Source organism: Mus caroli, unplaced genomic scaffold (assembly GCF_978045245.1).
Source record: "Mus caroli unplaced genomic scaffold, Mus_caroli_1 scaffold_18, whole genome shotgun sequence".
Taxonomy (NCBI): domain Eukaryota; kingdom Metazoa; phylum Chordata; class Mammalia; order Rodentia; family Muridae; genus Mus; species Mus caroli.
The window spans coordinates 4,563,150-4,581,653 of NW_028227273.1; the positions used below are offsets into that span (position 1 = coordinate 4,563,150).

General features: G+C 36.7%; 1 protein-coding gene across 42 annotated transcripts in view; it reads left to right on the top strand.

The window, feature by feature from the left end:
* Positions 1–18,504, top strand: part of Nrxn1 (neurexin 1) — a 1,038,549-nt gene that overhangs the window by 875,511 nt on the left and 144,534 nt on the right. For all 42 annotated transcript variants that reach the window (XM_085832802.1, XM_085832806.1, XM_085832815.1 and 39 more), the window contains one exon: positions 2,279–2,450. In XM_085832802.1, coding sequence (XP_085688928.1) covers positions 2,279–2,450 — 172 coding nt within the window. The remainder of the gene's footprint in view (positions 1–2,278; positions 2,451–18,504) is intronic.

Below are 18,504 nucleotides of genomic sequence, written 5' to 3' on the forward strand. Positions count from 1 at the left end.
TCTCTCCCCATCTCCCTTCCCCAGAACCTGCATATTTTCATTCATTCTCCTGGACTTCTGGGAGTCTCTCCTGTTCCCCACCCTAGTACCTGCTCCAGTTTTTTTTTTCCCTCCCCCTCCTCACTCCCACCAAGATCCCTCCCTCCCTCTGCATCCCATGATTATTTTCTTCCCTCTTTTAAGTAGGATTGAAGCTGTAATTCTTTGTTTATGGTTGAGCATCCAGGAGATTTACTCCTTCCATGTTAGCATGGTTATTTATATTGGTATTGTACTTACTTAGGTCCTGTTCAGGCAGCCATATTGTTGGGGTGTCATAAATGAAGTTCCTTATCATTTCTAGGATACGTGACCTCAAGCAAATTTCCTGGTCCCATGGACATTTGTTATTTCCCCATTTTAGAAAAATAACTATCCACTTATTTTTAATAAATTAATGAGGTATTTATGCATACTTAATGTATTTAAATAAACATAAATATATTTGAGTACAAGTTAATGCATAATTTTAACATATGAGATAAGACTAGAGGATGGTGTAAGAGTCTTATTTAAGTCATATGATCTTATCTGTTATTAGCACATGCATGGACAATATTAACAAGGGAAATGTGCTGGGGGGGTGGCCCCAGGTAACTTGTTCATTCTTCAGTGGGTGACCCTACCACCATGTGTAGGTGGGCAGACCCAGTGGGATTTAAATATATATAAATAAGAAGACATGAATTTTTGTGGAAAGAAATTGGAGAGAGGAAAAATTAGGGGAGGAGTAGGGAGGACTCGCCATTGAAGACTCAATACAATCAAAGTTTGTCTAATACAGTATAGATTTTTCACAGTATGAATAACAAATATTTATATTAGACTATAAGCATTTGTCTAATTAATCAACACACAAACACTCAGAAGAGAAAGAAATGTGACATCTTAAAGTCAAATTGTTTATTGTTTATCAAGCCTAAAATAAATGAAAACAAAAGAATTAAAATTAAATTAATAAAAATTCCTTTCTGTGCAACAAATACATGGGATACAGAAAACTTTAATGTTTTCAGCAGTGTCTGAAACAGCACCTCGAACATTTTTCTTAAATTAATCTAGCTTTATTTGAGAGGTTTTTTTCTTAATATAAGATTTTCTAATATACACTGATGGCATCGTCTTGCCTAGTATAGTACTGAGAAACCTTCAACAGTTTAAACATATGTGGTCTAAGTATGCACTCCAAACCTTCTAGCTTCTCATTTAAAACCACCCCCTGTGTCCTTTAAAAACCGTCTTCCCCAGTGTTGTTTCTCTCAACTAAGGCTTGTTGAAAGAGGAATCACAGATAGTCTGAGTCTGACTCTGAAAAGGGCCTGAAATGCCCATATCCTGTGCTACTGATTATGATAAAATCTCCATGCTTTCAAAATCAGCTCAGCTCATGGTAGGGTTGACAGCCCCACTACCAGAGAAAGCTTCTTAGAGGTCAAGGACAGAGGTACATGAAGTTTTTGTCACCACAGGTGAAGTTATCAATCATAACTTTACCTTTAGAATGATTTTTAATACTGCTTTGCATAATTCAGAGAGGGCGTTAATTGTAGATAATTATTCTGGCTCCATTTTAGCTAATATGTCACCTAAAAATTAGGGATTCATCCTTTAATTCCTGCTGTCTTTACTAAGTTGTGTGTCCTTGAACAAGATACTGCAGCCTTATGGCACAGTTTCATCATCTGCAAGGAAAAGACAATGAGTGTGTCCTAAGCTGCTAATGTCTTGGTGGTTTGAAGCTAAAGACTAAGAATCATTTCAGTGAATGCCTATTTCTCTGCCCGCCCTGTTACAGAGATGGCTTGTATTGTGAGCATCTGTCATTTGGTTCTAAACAGACTGTATTACTCCCATTTCTCTCATTATTAAAAGGGAGGGTTTCAATCTGTGTTTTTCTTGTGAAATTTGGAGATTAGGTTAAGGAGATGTCAGAGGACATGAGGGTGTGTGCTCTTAAAACAGGCAGCTGTGCACCTTCTCAGTGGCAGTCCTTGGGAAGAAGGTAGTTCAATTCCCTTGCAAATGTGTCATTCAAAATATCAATTATCCATGAAAGAGATGTCTCAGAATTAGCCAGGTGTCAAGATCTTACTTCTATTGCATGTAGTTTTTCAGAAATAGAATCAGAAGAAAGCAGCTGTTGTCCAAAGCATGTTCTTGAACAATGCCTGTTATGCAATTCTTATCAAATGCTAACTTATTGAATTAATAAGACCCTTTTCCCCATCCTTCCTAACAGCACCAAGGAAAAATTGGAGTTAAGTTTAATGTTGGAACAGATGACATCGCCATTGAAGAGTCTAATGCAATCATTAATGATGGGAAATACCATGTAGTACGTTTCACAAGGAGTGGTGGCAATGCCACGTTACAGGTGGACAGCTGGCCAGTTATCGAGCGCTACCCTGCAGGTAAGCAAGGGCTTGTGGACCTGGGAAGTTTTATGAAAAAAATAAACAAAAAACAAAAAACAAAACTGGAAAAGACAATGATTGCATCTGTTTCTTCAAATTGTGGTTTTTTTTGAAAAGCCATCAAGTATTTATTAGACTTTAGAGTCATGTCAATGTAATGTTGTCCTAAACTGTTCTTGCTACTGTGTACAAATGACATTTTATTAGGTGAATTTGAAACCACACATTGTCTTTTGCAAAAATGTAGAACATCAGTGCACTAGAAAAATGCACACATAAAAAAGCACAACGTGTCAAAGCTTTTTACTGAATCCTTGCATTTGAACAAAGGAAAGGCTTTGTCAAAAGTAACAGTTAAAATTTAAATTCAGGGGAAGAAACACTATAACACTTTCTTTGAGAGAAAATAAAGCTGTCCCTTTGACAGTGGCACACAAGACAGACTTACAAAACACATGAGCAGAGCAGGTGGCAAGCAGCCATGCAGCCAGTAGTGAGATGAAAAGAAACACTGCATCACAGACCTGCAGCTAAGATTAAACTGAGTTCATTTCTGTCTTGTATAAAACCATAGTGATTCATGAGGACTCTGGGATGATAGTGTGTCACTCAACTGAAGTCTATAAAGTGTTCTCTTTCTCTATAGCACAGTTTACGACACACTGTAAATAAAAACAAAAAAACCAATTTATATTCTATGCAGTAAAATGATAACAATAGTGAGTACGAGGCAACTCCTTTGTTGGAATTATTTGCTTCTTAGAATAAATAATTTGATTAAACAGTTTATCAATTATACACCAGTTTTCTCGGGGAATGACCTATAATGAAGAGATGAAATCTCCTTGACGCCTGTCTGAGTGTCTTCTGACTTCTGTCATTCTTTGTTTTCAGTCCTAACCTGTTAATTTGTTCTGCAAATATGTGATGAATAAAATGTAACAGAACACACTTCCTTGTGATAACATTTAAAATCAAGAACATAAAGAACACGTCTGGGAATTACTGAAATACTCACAAGCAACAAGCATGCAATAAGTGTTTATCAATTTATCCTGGAAAATATCAAGGCCAACCTGGACTGCATAGTGAGCTCCAGGACAGTTAGGACTATTACTACCACACGTCTCAAATAAAGAAAGAAAAAGGGAGGGAAGGGGGAGGGAGGGAGGGAGGAGGGAGGGAGGGAGACAGAGAAGAAAGAAGGAAAGAAGAAAGAAAGAAAGAAAGAAAGAAAGAAAGAAAGAAAGAAAGAAAGAAAGAAAGAAAGAAGGAAGGAAGGTAGTGGGAGGGAGAGATAGAAGGAAGGGAGGGAGAAGAATGAAAGAGAGAAAGACATAAAATGTACTTGAAGATTGAATAATAAGAAACAAATATTTAGAAACAATTGTCATAGTTATAATCTTTTATATCCAGACACTTACTCTAGGTGCCCATTCACTAAAGAGTGCTTTAATTAAATGAATAAACGAAGATTGAGCCAAATTCTATGTTATTGTGAAGGACACATGCAATAGCTGGCATGTAAGATATTATAGCACTCATGAAAAATTTCATGTATACTACACATATGAAAATGCATTGAGAAAGTGCTATCAATAAAAAAAACTGTGAAATTCTGCAGGTATCACACACATAAGAACTTAATGTTATAAAGAGCACAGAGACATCACCATTATGCTATCTAATTGTCCACCCATCTCCCCTGTGTATACTTCAGCATGATGCTAACAAAGGGAGAAAGCATGAAGCTTTCAAGCATTCATTTCTCCTGGTGTTTTACCACCAGCAAAGCTGTAGAGTTTGAATATAAATTTCAAAGTGTGAGTGACCTAGATGAAAAGATTTTACAACAATGTGATTTTAAATATGAGTTCAATATCATAGTCTAGTATATATCTTTTATATCAGCTTGAGGCTTGGCTATTTTTATTTTAAAAATTTAGGGAGTTATTATTCATTAGAAAAGCCACTAGACTAATGCTTTTACCACCAAATCCTATAATCAGAGAAGCAGGAACGGAACCAACAGACTGTATTTGCTTCCTTTTAAAGTGCCTGCACTGCAAAATACAAGGGTTGAAATTAGTAATTAAGCATAGCACTTAACCTTCCATTATAGGCTTTTGTGGTAAGTGCTTTTATATGAAGCAATTTGTCTGGTAGCGACACTACACCTTTAATGAAAAGCACCTCAAGCACTGACCAGTAGTATTGCCCTGCAGTTGTCAGGAAGGCTTTCATAGAGAAACTAATTAGGAGATATAGATTTTAGGCTCTTTTGGAAAGGTGATATTCCTACAAGCCAACAATTCATATTTAAGAATAAGTATGGAAATTGCCATAAATCCCTTTTCAATTATTTTCTGTGCATGAAGCAAAGTACAGAAATAATATTTTCCTTTAAAGTTGAGAAAATTGTTTCTTATTTCATGTCAGTTAAAGCTCTAGAATATAATGCATCATTAATTTCTGATTTGTTCCTAATTACAGCTATGTAGCAAAATGTTCTCTCTCAACAAAAATAGACCTCCTCCTCTAATGTTACTCAACAAAGCCTTATGCCATTTTGCTGTCCCCAACTCAAGATTATTCCCAAAAAAATCAGTTTCTTTGGGAAATAGCTTTAACTTCATATGTGAAAAAAAATACCTTTTATATCTTTACAAAGTTAAATTATAATTTTATTTCCATGAATACGTTAAGCCTGTCTATGCATATGTAAAGAATGTATATACTACATACAAGGAACTCATTAGGTTCCTTGTTTGGCAACAAGACAATTTTTAAGTATTCAATACTAGAACCATTGGACATGGGGAAATATAAGGGTTATCTCATATTTAGCTAAAAATATATTAAAAAATAATGATACAGCTTTTTAAAAGAACACAGCAGATTCTCAGATAGATTATTTTGCAGTGAGTGGTGTAAGAAACCGGGAACAAAATTTGGACCTTTTCAAGCAAGCATTTACTGGTTGGAATTAGCTGGTAGAGATGGAGACTGAAATATATTCACGAAACTGTTAAATAGCTCATATGCTAAAGAGAAAAGATAAGAATGAGTAAAATCTTAACAGGGTGAGTACACGGTGCTTGTAAGCACTTAAGGATGTTAGAGAAGAGCTGTTTCCTCCCCTCCCCTCTCCTCTTCTGTCTGCTGTTCTCTCTCTCCCTCTCCTTCCCTTCCTCTTCTCATCCCCTCTTTCTCTGCCTTCACTTTTCCTCTTTTCTCCTCTGAAATTTTCTCCTCCTTGTCTTTGCCTCCCCACTTCCTGCCTCTTGCTCTCTCATTTTACGATTATAACATTCGGCATCCTAACGTTACAGATTCAGGAGGGGTCAGTAGGTAGCAGTAAACGGGAGATCTGCAGTAAGATAGAAACATTAAACAAATGTTCTTGATCACTAGATTACATAGCTTGGGAAACAACAAGGATATTGAACACCTACCAAAATCAAAACAAAATTGCTAACGGGGTTTGAATAAAGAAACAAATGAAGGTCTAGATTATTGTCACAAAGTCAATCCTTTAGGCAAGAGAGAAGTTGAAGGAGAGATATCCCCGAGGAGGATTTCATGGGATAGTTCAAGTTCGTTTTCCTAGCTATCCAATTTGACTGAAGTCTCAGGTTTTAGCTAGGCACTCAATCCTTTGTTTATTGGCTAAGTCTGATAAAATTTAGGTCATGGGAAAATTTCAGGTCATGGGAAATCCATTTATTATTGCCATTAAATTCAACCCATTTATTTAGATAAATTGGTTACTCATTTTTAACTAATGTCATCATTAATGTATTATTTAAGACAGTTCTTATTTAGCATTAAAAGTTTGATGCTAGTTTTTTTAATGAGTTTATGTTCGACCTACTTTTGGCTATGTGTGATGTAATTAAGAAAACCTACTTCATTTGCAATCAGAATACTTAAAAGCTGAAACAAGCTTCACAGGCTTTCTATTCTAGCTTCCTTCATTGTGAAACAAGGAAATTGAACCTTGACAAGGCCACCTGATTTTCTCTGGGTTACTATGCCTGTTAGTAGCTAGTCAAAACTATTAACTCTTATCTGTAGGTAACAGAAGCCCAAATAACAAAAACCACTGGGTGAGGCTTTTCTCCCAGCAGTGGTATAGACTTTAAAGCCTGGGGTCCAGCTTGACTGTTTGCCTGTGAATGGATATACACTTCTTATTCTGTTATTTTTGGTGACCCAGGCACCAATAAAGATTAAGAAAATTAAGCAGTAACAGGCGGAATAAAATTAACCTTGTTACAAAAGCCATAGGTACTTCGTTTACGCTAACTGTTTGAGTCCTTGGCATCCATCAGTAGACTCTGATTATTTTTAAACTTCACTTGAAAAGCTTAATTAGTGAGTTAGGTAAATCATTACAAAGAGTTAGAATTAGCACATTAGAGTCCTTAAGGATTTGGAGGGGGGTAGTCAGTTGTAACAAAAGACTAACCCCATGCTATGGTTAATTACATTAACTTTTCAGTTGTCAACAGATTCTGAAACCTATTTTAAACTTCATTTGGGAAAAAAATTCTCCATTGTTATTTTACACTGAAATAAAATTACAGATATGTTAAACATTTATCAAATTTATCAGTGTTTGGCTTCTCTTTGGCAAGGATAAGCATCCATCAGTCTTCAGTTTTCCAGGTTTCCTCTTAAGTTCTCTGTGAAGTCTGAGAATAAGAACCTAAAAAAAAAACCTCTATTTTTAATATCAAATATCTCTCTTTGTGGTCTTCAATTTTGTGAACACTTTGAGGATATCCTTGCTGTTGAGCATAATAAACATTTTATTGATTAAAATATTAAATATACTGGGCTAAAGTTCCTGACTAAGCATCAAAGATGTCTGAGACTGTAAGAGAAAAGCTGTTGTTGTTGTTTTTTATGACTTTTAATCTTTCCTATACTTGATAGGCCCTGAATATTTTTAAATTCCACTTAACTGTTGCTGTGGGAAATATTAGTTGGTTCTAATGTGCTGCTTATTTATTTAAGAAAAAGTTCCTCTGGTAGTTTGGTGGATCTTGGACTCACTTGGACTGCATATACTGCAAAGCATAGATCATGTAGATATTTTTCAACCCGTTGGTTTCCATAGTACAACAGAAGTAAATGACTCATCAACAATGCTGAAACTGCTCCATGTTTAGAATTGAGGTCTTGTGGTATGTCTGTGAGTGGTCTCTTGTTTCTTTCTTTTTATGTGTTTACAATATGTCTTGCTGTGCTCTAACACAGGAAATTTGTATCTGTCCATGACCTCCCTAAAATGATCTTTTACTCATGCTATACCATCTGCTTCTTATCAATATTATACTCCATTGCACTTAGGTTACATTTTCATAGGACTAAATTATCACTGTCTATAAGACAATTCACAAAAGTGTTTGGCCCTATCAAGATATATATTTCTATTTACAAAACACAACCATTCTTTATCCCAAAAATTGTATTAATAACTGTTTATTGCTGACCAAACTGAAATAGCCTAAATAGTTAGACTTTTTTCAGTTATGTATTATTGTTTATTACTGGATGTCATTGTGAATTGACTCCAGACATATAAATTTGAGGTCTTTTTAATTGATTCTAGTATTTTTTTTCTCCCAGTTTAATCAGGTTCACAGTTGAGACATGAAGATCGTATATCATAACATCTTAAGAAACAAGGAGATCAATAAAATAAGATGTCCTTCTTGATTTTCTATAATGTGGCATGTGAAGTTAAATTTAAGTTGAGCTCACGAAAAGAATTAAGTGTGTTTTTTGAAATACTTAACAAATATCAACTTGTTCTATATTGCCAGTTTTCTTTTTTTAATTAATTTACTTTTTACACTTCATATCCCATTCACTGTCCCCACCATTCACCCTCAGATGGTCTCATATCCCACACCTCCTCTCCACCCCACCCTGTCCCCACATGGATGCCCCACCCCAACCCACCTGACCTCTAAACACCCTGGAGACTCCAGTTTCTTGAGGGTTAGGTGCATCATCTCTAAATGAACACAGACCTGGAAGTACTCTACTGTATGTGTGTTGTGTGTGGGGGTCTCTTATCAGCTGATGTATGCTGTCTATTTGGTGGTCCAGTATTTGAGTGATCTCAGGGGTCCAGATTAATTGAATTGAGACTGCTGGCACTCCTACACGATTGCCCTTCTCCTTAGCCTTTTCCAGCCTTCCCTAATTCAACAAGAGGGGTCAGCTGCGTCTGTCCATTGCTTGGGTGCAAATATCTGCATCTAACTCTTTCAGCTGCTTGTTGGGTCTTTCTGAGGACAGTCATTATAGGTCCATTTTTGTGAGCCCTCCATAGCCTCAGTAATAGTGTCAGGCTTTGGGACCTCACCTTGAGCTGGATCCCGCTTTGAGCTTGTCGCTGGACCTTATTTTTCTCAGGCTCCTCTCCATTTCCATCCCAATTACAGGGACCCTTTCACACAGGAACAATTATGGGTCAGAGATGTGACTGGGATGGCAACCCCATACCTCACTTGATATTCTATATTCCTACTTGAGGTGGGCTCTATAATTTCCCTCTCCCTACTGTCGGGTATTTCATATAAGGTCCCTTCCTTTGAGTCCTGAGAGTGTCTTGCTTCCCTGGTCTCTGGTACATTCTGGAGAGTCCTGACAACCTCCTATTTCCTGAGGTTGCCTGTTTTCATTCTTTCTGCTGGCCCTCAGGGCTTCAGTACTTTTCCCTCATAAAATACTAGATCTGGTTCCCTCTCCACCTACTCCCTCCTTTGTCCACTTTCCCTCCCAGGTCCCTCCCTCCCTCACCACTTGTAATTGCTTTCTTCTCTCTCCTGAGGCATTCTCACTTGGGCACTTCTCCTTGTTGACCTTTTTGAGTTCCATGGATTGTAGCTTGGGTATTCTTATCTTTTGTTTTTGCTAATATCCACTTATGAGTATATAGTATGCATGTCTTTTTGGGTTTGAGTTACCTCACTCAGGATGATATTTTCTAGTTCCATCCATTTCCCTGCAAAACTCAGGATGTTCTTTTCTTAATAGCTGAGTAGTATTCCATTGTGTAAATGAACCACATTTTCTGTCCATTTTTCTGTCATGGGACATCTAGGTTGTTTCTAGTTTCTGGCTATCACAAATAAGGCCACTATGAACATAGTGGAACACTTGCTCCTGTGGTTTGGTGGGGCATCTTTTTGGTATATTCCCAAGAGTGGTATAGCTGGGTCTTCAGGTTTATAACATTCTGAGGAACCTCCAGATTGATTTCTACAGTGGTTGTACCAATTTGCAATCTGATCAGCAATGGAGGAGTGTTCCTATTTCTCCACATCTCCACATCCTCTCCAACATTTGTTGTCACCTGAGGTTTTGATCTTAGCCATTCTGATTGGTGTGAGGTTGAATCTCAGGGTTGTTTTGATTTGCATTTCTCTGATCACTAAGGACTTTGAACATTTCTTTAGGTGCTTCTCAGCCACTCAAGATTCTTCAGTTGTGAATTCTCAGTTTAGTTCTATGTCCCATTCTTTGAATGGGTTGTTTGGGTTTTTTTTTGTGTGTGTGATTAACTTCTTGAGGGTATATATATCAGTAGATATTATCCTTCTGTCTGATGTGGGTTTAGTGAACATTTTTTGCCAACTTATATGTTAACTATTTGTATTATTGACTATGTCCTTTGCCTTACAGAAGCTTTCCAGTTTCATGAGGTTCCATTTTTCAATTCTTGATCTTAAAGTATGAGCCATTGGAGTTCTGTTTAGGAAATTTCCCCTGTGTCAATGAGTTGAAGGCTCTTTCCTACTTTCTCTTCTATTAAATTCAGTGTACCTGGTATTATGTTGAGGTCTTTGATCCACCTGGACTTGAGCAAATACAGGTAGCAAATACAGGTCTATTTTCATTCTTCTACATACAGACACCCAGTTAGACCAGCACCATTTATTGAAGATGCTTTCTTTTTTCCCATTGTATATTTTTGGCATCTTTGTGAAAGACAGAGTGACTATAAGTGTGGTTTTATTTCTGGGTCTTCAATTCTATTCCATGGATCAAATTATCTGTCTCTGCACCAAAACCATGCAGTTTTTTACCACTATTGCTCTGCAGTAAAGCTTGAGGTTACGGATGGTGATTTCCCCCAGCTCTCCTTTTATTGTTAAGAATTGTTTTCGGATTTAGGATTGGTAAAGATCTTTTCTCAATCTTTTTTTTTTCCATTTTGTCTTATTGAGCTTTGAAATTTTATGAGGTCCCATTTGTCAATTCTTGATCTTACAGCACAAGCCATTGGTGTTCTCTTCAGGAAATTTTCCCCTGTGCCCGTATATTTAAGGGTCTTCCCCACTTTCTCCTCTATAAGTTGCAGTGTCTCTGGTTTTATGTGGAGGTCCTTGATCCACTTAGATTTGAGCTTTGTACAAGGAGATAAGCATGGATCAATTCACATTCTTCTACATGCTAATGACCAGTTGAGCCAGCACCATTTGTTGAAAATGCTGTCTTTTTTTCCCCGCTGAAAACTTTTAGCTCCTTTGTCAAAGATCAAGTGACCATAGGTGTTTGGGTTCATTTCTGGGTCTTCAATTCTATTCTACTAATCTACCTGCCTGTCACTGTAGTTTAAACTATCATGTAGTTTTTACCACAGTTGCTTTGTAGTACAGCTTGAGGTCAAGGATGGTGATTCCACCAGAGGTTCTTTAATTGTTGAGAAGAGTTTTTGCTATTCTAAGTTTTTGTTATTCCAGGTGAATTTGCATATTGCCCTTTGTAACTCTGTGAAGAATTGAAGTTGGAATTTTGAAGAAGATTGCGTTGAATCTGTAGATTGCTTTTGGCAAGATAACCATTTTTACTATATTAATCAAAAAAGGAAAGAAAAAAAAAGAAAAGAAAAGAATTGTTTTCACTATTCTAGGTTTTATTTTTACCTTTCCAGATGAATCTGAGAATTGTTCTTTCCATGTCTTTGAAGAATTGTGTTGGAACTGTGATGGGAATCACAATGAATCTATAGATTGCCTTTGGTAGGATAGTCATTTTTACTCTGTTAATTCTACCAATCCATGAGCATGGGAAAACTCTATATTTTCTGAGACCTTCTTAGATTTATTTCTTGATAGACTTGAAATTATTGTCATACAGGTTTTCACTTGTTTGGTTAGAGTCACCCCAAGATACTCTATATTATTTGAGGCTATAGTGAAGGGAGTCATTTCCCTAATTTCTTTCTCAGCCTGTTTATCCTTTGTATAAAGAAAGGCTAATGATTCATTTGAGTTAATTTTATATCCTGCCACTTTGCCGAAGTTGTTTTTCAACTGGAGAAGTTCTCTGGTAGAATTCTTGGGGTCGCTTATACATATATATATATATATATATATATATATATATATATATATATATTACCACATCATCTGTAAATAGTGATACCTTTACTTCTTCTTTACCCATTTGTATCCCCTTGATCTCCTTTTGTTGTCTTATTGTTCTACCTAACATTTCTAGTAGTGTATTGAATAGATACAGGGAGAGTGGGCAGCCTTGTCTTGTCCACAATTTCAGTGGGGTTGCTTCAAGTATGTCTCTATTTAATTTTTTTATTGGCTTTTGGTTTGCAGTAAATTGCTTTATTGTGTTTAGGTATGGGCCTTGAATTCCTAATCTCTCCAATACTTTTAACATGAAGGAGTGTTGTATTTTGTCAAATGTATTTCTGTGTCAAAGGTGATGATCATGTAATTTTTTCTTTGAGTTTGTTTATATAGTGGATTACATTAATGAATTTTTTTATATTAAACCAACCTTGCATCCCTGGGATGAAGCCTACTTGAACATGGTGAATGATGGTTTTGATGTATTCTTGGATTCAGTTTGCAAGAATTTTATTGAGTATTATTGCATCGATATTCATAAGTGAGATTGGTTAGAAGTTCTCTTTTTGGGTTGGGTCCTTGTGTGGTTTAGCAATCACAGTAATTGTTTCCTCCTAGAACAAGTTTGGTAGTGTTCCTTCAGTTTCTATTTTATGGAATAGTTTGAGAAAAATTGCTACCAGGTCTTCTTTGAAGGTCTGGTAGAATTTTGCACTAAATCCATCTGGTCTTGGGCTTTTTGGTAAGAAGATTGTAAATTACTTCTTCTATTTCCTTGAGTGATATGGGCCTGTTTAGTTTACCTGCTCTCAATTTAACTTGGTATGTGCATCTGTCTAGAAAATCATCCATTTCGTCTAGATTTTCCAGTTTTGTTGAGTATAGGCTTTTAGAGTAGGATCTGATTTTTAAAAAAATTTCCTCCATTTCTGTTGTTAGGTCTCTCTTTTCTGATTTTATTAATTTGTATACTGCCTCTTGGCCCTTTAGTTAGTTTGGCTATGGGTTTATCTATCTTGTTGATTATCTCAAAGAACCAGCTTGTGGTTTTACTGATTCATTGTATAGTTTTATGTCTACTTGGTTGATTTCAGCCCTGAATTTGACTATTTCCAGCCTTCTACTCCTTGTAGGTGAGTTGGCTTCTTTTTTTTCTGGAGCTCTCATATATGCGGTTACGTTGTTAGTGTAAGATCTCCACAGACTCTTTACCAGGGCACTTACAGCTATGAAATTTCCTCTTAACACTACGTTCAGTGTGTCTAATAAGTTCGGGTATGATGTGTCAGCATTTTCATTAAATTCCAGGAAATCTAATTTCTTTCATTATTTCTTCCCTGAACAAGTTTTCATTTAGTAGAGAATTTTTCAGTTTCAGAATTTGCTTCCTTTTGTTCTAGAGCTTTTAGGTGTGCTGTCAGACTGGTAGTGTACGCTCTCTCTAGTTTCTTTTGGAGGCATTCAGAGCTATGAGTTTTCCTCTTAGAACCACTTTCATTGTGTCCCATAATTTGGGGTATGTTGTGGCTTCATTTTCATTAAATGTCTGTAATTTCTTTCTTTATTTCTTTTTTGACCAAGGTATCATTCAGTAGAGTGTTGTTCAGCTTCCACGTGAATGTTGGCTTTCTATTATTTGTGTTGTTATTGAAGATCAGCCTTAGTCTGTGGTGATCTAATAGGATCATGGGATAATTTCATTGCTGAGAGGACTCTGATATAACTGTCTCGTGTGAGGCTAGGCCAGTGCCTGGCAAATACAGAAGTGGATGCTCACAGTCATCTATTGGATGGAACACAGGGCCCCCAATGGAGGAGCTAGAGAAAGTACCCAAGGGACTGAAGGGGTCTGCAACCCTATAGGTAGAACAATAATATGAACTAACCAGTACCCCCAGAGCTCGTGTCTCCAGATGCATATGTAGCAGAAGATGGCCTAGTCAGCTATCATTGGGAAGAGAGGCTTCTTGGTCTTGCAAACTTTATATGCCCCAGTACAGGGGAATGCAATGGCCAGGAAGTGGGAGTGGGGAGTTGGGGAGCAGTACGTGGGTGGGGGAGGGTATAGGAGATTTTGAGATAGCATATTCACTTTTGAAATGTGAATGAAGAAAATATTTAATAAAAAAGTAATTTAGCACCAATAAAGAAAGAGTAGCTGAAAAGAAAATGTAAATGATGAAAATTGCTTTTAACATTTCTTCTCTGGAGATTTCAATAGATTAGTCAGTCTACCTGCTGGTTGTAAACAATGAGATGATCCTGTTCAATATGAGTTTCTCCCTATCAATATAAATATTCATAAACCTATATAGATATGGTGGCTCATGGCTCTAATCTCAAAGAAGTCAGGGCAGTAATTCAAGGCAGTAAATTCAAGTCTGGAACTGGAGCAGAAGCCACAGAGGAGTGCTTACAATATTTCCCTCATGACCTGCTCAGCCTGCTTTCTCACAGCTCTTAGGACTACCAGACCAGGGATGACACAGTCCAGATTAAGCTGAGCTCTCACATTAGTCATCAATCCAGAAAACATACCACAGGTTTGCTCCAGTCTAGTCTAGTGGAAGAAGTTTTCAAATTAAGATTCCTTCACCCTAACTGCCACTACCTTGTGTACAATTGTTATCCAACTAACCAGCAAAAAACATGACCAGTATTTCCACAATGATGAAGTATGTGAATGACAAAATCCACAAATCTAAAGAGACTGAGACATAAGAGATGAGTGTATTTAAGGTTGTAGATTAGATTCTAGAATATGACATATTAGTTAAGATTTTCCTAATCAGGGGAAGTGAAGAAAAAGCACAACAAACTCTTACAGCTCATTGCTTACAACTGCTGAGTAGGTTAACATTTAGAAATGATTCTTACCTAAAATATATTTGCTCAAATATCTTCATTTCCTAGAAATAAAATTTAAAAGACAAAAGTTCATGTCTTTGGCAATGTAATAAATAATATTCATTTGAGGCAAACAATTTATATATGCCCTTGTACATGCAGTTATTAGAATAGTATATTTGTTCTTACAGAATATAAACTCAAGTTTGTAATAATTTGAAAGTATTAAGACAGAATGACACAATAGATGGTAAACATTTAGGAACTATGGAGCTTCTAAGTAGGCTATATATTAAAATTAAATTAGGATGATGAATATCTTGTGTCAAATTTAGCTCCACAGATGAAAGAGGTTTCAAAGACACTCTTTCATCTTATGTGGTTTCAAGTCTGTTTGGTTTTAGATTTTTTTAAATTTGCCTGCATTACCCCAAACCTGGGAATCTGAGACTTGACTTTCTTCACATTATGTTTTATTGAAATAATTTGTCAACTTGATTGAATTATCTCTACTGGTGACCAAGAGATTTAAAGTGGCCATTGAGACTTCAGGACAGACTAGACTGAGCATAAGTCTGTCCAGAATATTACCATATTCATTTGCAATGAAGAATTCCAGCTAGAATTATGAGATAAAAGACTACACAGCACAGAGGAACATTAAGCCTCATTTTTTTTTCTTTCTAGATAATGTCAGCTAATTGAATCATCAATATGTTTCAGGGTCACCTTTGCTGAAACATTTTAAAAGTCCAAGTAGAGCCTTCAGTTCTCTCATTTATTATTATTATTTTTTTATTGCTTAGGGTGGCAGAAGATTTAGAAGACAGTACATTCTATGGCTAGAATAAAAACAAACAAATGGAGCTTTTAAAAATGCCCAGGTGACTTGTCTGAAAAGAGACAGAATGGTCACAGTTAGATAATGCCTGTGCTTTATGGGAATGAAGTTTCCTTAGAAGGTTACATCCACTAAGTTAAATAGATTTAAAAATAGTATTGAACCGCATTGAGGTGAAGCGGGAACAGAGCTCACCCCAAGTCCCAGACACTTGTCGAATCCTTTAATTCCACGACAGTGAGTTGGAAAGGTGATTGTGGGTGACTCTATATTAGGAATCTGCTGTACACTGTGCATTAACATTTAGGTATGATGACATAGATTATTCCATTCACAGTCACAGAATTATTACATGGCAAAAATTATTAGTACTCTCCTTTGATTTTTAAAAGACCTTACTCTTCAAAATAGCAATCCATTATTGAAGAATCCAGAACAGGAACTCTGCCTGGGTAAAAACCTGGAGGCAGGAGCAGAGGCAGAGGCCATGGAGAGGTACTGCTTAGTGACTTGGTACTCATGGCTTACTCAGCCTGCTTTTTTTTTTATAGAACTTAGAACTATCAGCCCAACAACTGCACCACCTATGATGGTCTGGGTGATCTATCAATCATGAATTAAGAAAATACCCCGACAGGCCTACTACCATACCATATGAAGACATTTCCTTTATTGAGGCCTCCTGTTCTCAGGTGACATTAGTTTATACCAAAGTGACCTAAAACGACTCAGTACAATGTCCCAGAGGGGTTTAGCTAATCTCGAGGTGGCCAGATTGCCATCTACCTGAGGAAAAATCACACTGATTCCCAGCATGGCTGCACACATTGGCATGCCACCACTTCGTCAGCAGCATGAGCTTGCACAGGTTTTCTTGGTCCTAGCCGTTCTGATAGAGGGAATATGAAATATGAAAGCAGTTTTGACTTACATTTCCTTGATAGCTAAGGATTCTGAGCATTTTGTTGTTTTTCAGCCATTTGTGTTTCCTCCTTTAAGAGTTCTGTTTATTTTCTGGAGTCCACCTTCTTGAGTTCTTTATATATATTGGATATTAGTCCCTTATCCGATTTGGGATAGGTAAAGATCCTTTCCCAATCTGTTGGTGGCCTTTTTGTCTTATTGACGATGTCTTTTGCCTTGCAGAAGCTTTGCAATTTTATGAGGTCCCATTTATCAATTCTCGATCTTACAGCACAAGCCATTGCTGTTCTATTCAGGAATTTTCCCCCTGTACCCATATCTTCGAGGCTTTTCCCTACTTTCTCCTCTATAAGTTTCAGTGTCTCTGGTTTTATGTGGAGTTCCTTAATCCACTTAGATTTGACCTTAGTACAAGGAGATAGAAATGGATCAATTCGCATTTTTCTACATGATAACCGCCAGTTGTGCCAGCACCATTTGTTGAAAATGCTGTCTTTTTTCCACTGGATGGTTTTAGCTCCCTTGTCAAAGATCAAGTGACCATAGGTGTGTGGGTTCATCTCTGGGTCTTCAATTTTGTTCCATTGGTCTATTTGTCTGTCACTATACCAATACCATACAGTTTTTATCACAATTGCTCTGTAGTACAGCTTTAGGTCCGGCATGGTGATTCCACCAGAGGTTCTTTTATCCTCGAGAAGAGTTTTTGCTATTCTAGGTTTTTTGTTATTCCAGATGAATCTGCTGATTGCCCTTTCTAACTCGTTGAAGAATTGAGTTGGAATTTTGATGGGGATTGCATTGAATCTGTAGATTGCTTTTGGCAAGATAGCCATTTTTACAATGTTGATCCTGCCAATCCATGAGCATGGGACATCTTTCCATCTTCTGAGATCTTCTTTAATTTCTTTCTTCAGAGACTTGAAGTTCTTATCATACAGATCTTTCACTTCCTTAGTTAGAGTCATGCCAAGGTATTTTATATTATTTGTGACTATTGAGAAGGGTGTTGTTGCCCTTATTTCTTTCTCAGCCTGTTTATCCTTTGTGTACAGAAAGGCCATTGACCTGTTTGAGTTAATTTTATATCCAGTTACTTCATTGAAGCTTTTTATCAGGCTTAGCAGTTCTCTGGTGCAATTTTTAGGGTCACTTATATATACTATCATATCATCTGCAAATAGTGATATTTTGACTTCTTCCTTTCCAATTTGTATCCCCTTGATCTCCTTTTGTTGTCTAATTGCTCTGGCTAGGACTTCAAGTACAATGTTGAATAGGTAGGGCGAGAGTCAAATGCTCTCTCAGCATCTAACAAGATGACCATGTGGTTTTTGTCTTTGAGTTTGTTTATATACTGGATTACGTTGATGGATTTCCGTATATTGAACCATCCCTGCATCCCTGGGATGAAACCTACTTGGTCAGGATGGATGATTGTTTTGACGTGTTCTTGGATTCGGTTAGCAAGAACTTTATTGAGGATTTTTGCATCGATATTCATAAGGGAAATTGGTCTGAAGTTCTCTATAGGCTATATATTGCCTTCTTTATGCCCTTTGAATCACCCCAGTGCTATTTTTCTTTTTCTTCCCTTTTTAATTATTATTATGAAAGGGTTTTGGACTTTGTCAAAGGAAGGCCATTTCTGCATCTAATGAAGTGATCATATGGTCTTGTTTTTTCTGTAGATTATATTTATTGATTTATATATGTTGAATTGGGAAGAAACCTACTTGATCATGGTGGAAGATATTTCTGATGTGTTTTTGAATTGTCTTATAAATATTAAATTGAGAATTTTTGCACTTACCTTCATAAGGATAATTGTTCTGTAATTATTTCATTGTTGGGCTTGGCGTGACCTCATAAAACGAATTGGTCAATGTTCCCTCTCTCTCTTTTCTGGAAGAATTTGACTATTATTGAAATTAACTCTTCTCTCAAAGTCCAATAAAATTCTCCAGTGGTTCTGGAGCCTGAGGGCGTTTTTGTTTTGTTTGTTTGTTTGGTTGGTTGGTTGAAAGACTTTTGTTACTGTTTCTAT